The sequence below is a fragment of the Opisthorchis viverrini genome (assembly GCF_000715545.1).
Source record: "Opisthorchis viverrini unplaced genomic scaffold opera_v5_227, whole genome shotgun sequence".
Lineage (NCBI taxonomy): Eukaryota > Metazoa > Platyhelminthes > Trematoda > Opisthorchiida > Opisthorchiidae > Opisthorchis > Opisthorchis viverrini.
This window is the reverse complement of record NW_008751884.1, coordinates 223,547-225,673: the sequence shown is the minus strand read 5'-3', so window position 1 is coordinate 225,673 and position 2,127 is coordinate 223,547. Positions and strand designations below refer to the sequence as shown.

General features: G+C 43.2%; 1 protein-coding gene across 1 annotated transcript in view; it reads right to left on the bottom strand.

Moving 5' to 3' along the window:
• The window catches only part of T265_08603 (hypothetical protein), a gene marked incomplete at both ends in the record, with an annotated part of 2,677 nt that extends 2,500 nt beyond the window's left edge, over window positions 1-177 (bottom strand). The window contains one exon of the mRNA XM_009174458.1: window positions 28-177. Coding sequence (XP_009172722.1) covers window positions 28-177 — 150 coding nt within the window. The remainder of the gene's footprint in view (window positions 1-27) is intronic.
• Between the last annotated feature and the right edge of the window lie 1,950 nt (window positions 178-2,127).

Here is a 2,127-nt window from a genome sequence, read left to right as displayed (position 1 = left end):
CGTCTTCGAGGAGTTGAGAGCCCCTACTTCTACGTCGTTCATCAAACCTGACCTAATCGCTGTTCGAGATCGCCGTGCAACTGTAATCGTCGTCAGCATAGTCTCGGATGTGCGTGCAGTGACAGTGTGGAATGAGAAGAAGCAGAAGTATGGTGCTGATGAACATTCCCTCGCCATATTCTCAGCCCTACATGCCATCGGTTGTGATATCGACTTTTTGGTTCACCAACCAATGATTATCTCTTATCGAGGGATCTGCTTTCCTCAATCCGCTAAGGCTGTTATTGGACTGGGACTTCCTAAGGTCGCAGTCAGTGACTTGTGTTTGCTTGCGATTGTGGGCTCCCTGCGTACTTATGACACTTTTATGCTTGGCACATGGCGGTGAAGGTACGTTTTTGCCATTTAATCTCACACGAGACCCAGTATGACGGACACTTTGTTGCCTGATGTGCGAGTCTTTACTGTGCTAGCGCACACTGCGCCTTGAAGAGCATTCACCATTGTTTGTCCGTTCTTTGGTTGTTGGTCTTTAGACGCGTGTTCCCATACCAAAATCTTTACATACTTTGGGATTCACCTCATCAGACTGGCACTATCCTTGGCATGATTTCGAATGAGACGTTTCTCTCTTTTCTCCCATATTCTCCTGTTACTCTTTCGCATTCATCGCTTGCGTTCACTTTTTATGTTTGTGACCATGCTCTTCAAAAATAAAATAATAAATGATAATATGTGTTTGTATATCTTCCGCTGGAGCAAGACACACTTGGTCTTTAGGGGGAGCTATCTGTGGATAATGTCCCATGAATCCCCGTGTGGATATGAATAGCATGAAAAATCTCTCCCTCGGGTACAGGTGTCCATTCAGCTGTGTAGTTAAATTACGCCCATAATGCGAAAACACTTGCCGCTGCTCTGAGGAGGACTTAGTGAGAAGTTTCTTTCTTCCGACCATATAGTGCTTTTTGACAAATACGCTCACTCATTTGCAAATCAATTTGGTCTTCATGGGGCACTCAACTGAATCTCTCGTTTATGAAGTTCTTCAACTAAGTGTGCTGCACAAAGGCCACCTCATGTTTCGTGCTTTTATTGAAGACGCTGATGGGTTGTTCAATGCCCGATGTGTCATTACTTTGATATGATCGATTTCGTGGCGCATATCTGGCGATTCTAGTTTAATCTGTAATGTAGTCAAAGTTGCCTGCGAACATATATTCCGCTACTAAATATGGTGATGACAAGAGGTGAGATGCTTGAGATGAGTACCATTTTGTCAGCTACTCCATGGTCCAATCGTGCAGCACAAATCATCGATTAAGCATGTCCTAACATGAATCACTTAATAACGATTCAACCATGTCAGGTAACAGCCTAGGTAACTCTCACTAGTGTGCTTCATTTACAGTCAGACGATTCGGCGCTGCATGTCCCTCAGCAGATCAGATTTATTTTATTTTTTATTTATTTATTATACGACGGTCCAAAAAGACCATTTGAACTGGCTGAATGATCTTCCCCTTAATCTTGTTACTTCCACTTCATTAGTAGTGGGAATATTTTGAAGTCTCTGAAAGGCAAAATTAGCCCACGGCCACTTTTTTCGGGTTCTTCCTCATTAACAATATTAACAGTGATTCCGAAAGAAACACAACAGGGTTACTCTCCTTTTGGAATGTTAGGCATCAGTTGGATGCAGATTGGAAGATGCAATAGGTTTGTTGAATATCTAAGACGGCTACACACCTTCTTCGAGTTATTTGCACTCAATCCTAGATGATGGCAGACGCTGGCAACCAAACTTTGTCTGTCGTCCAGAAGGAGTTAGTACGGTACCACCCGAATTTCTTGTTGAGTTCCGTAAAAATCTTATCATGGCAGACCATGCTGCCGGATTGTGCCTCGGTCACTGCAGAGCAAGCAGCTACAAAGTCAACAGCTGTGCTCGTCCGCACGCCAAAGGATATTATCACATTAAGCTGTTGGGTTAGACACTTAACCAAACGCTTCGCAGTTCGAATCGGCTGTTCATCCACCCGTTTATTCAAAATTTCCAAAGCAATGCTGTATATGACTTTCAACGATAAACTTCTTAATACATTGTGATCCTATAATATCACTGCA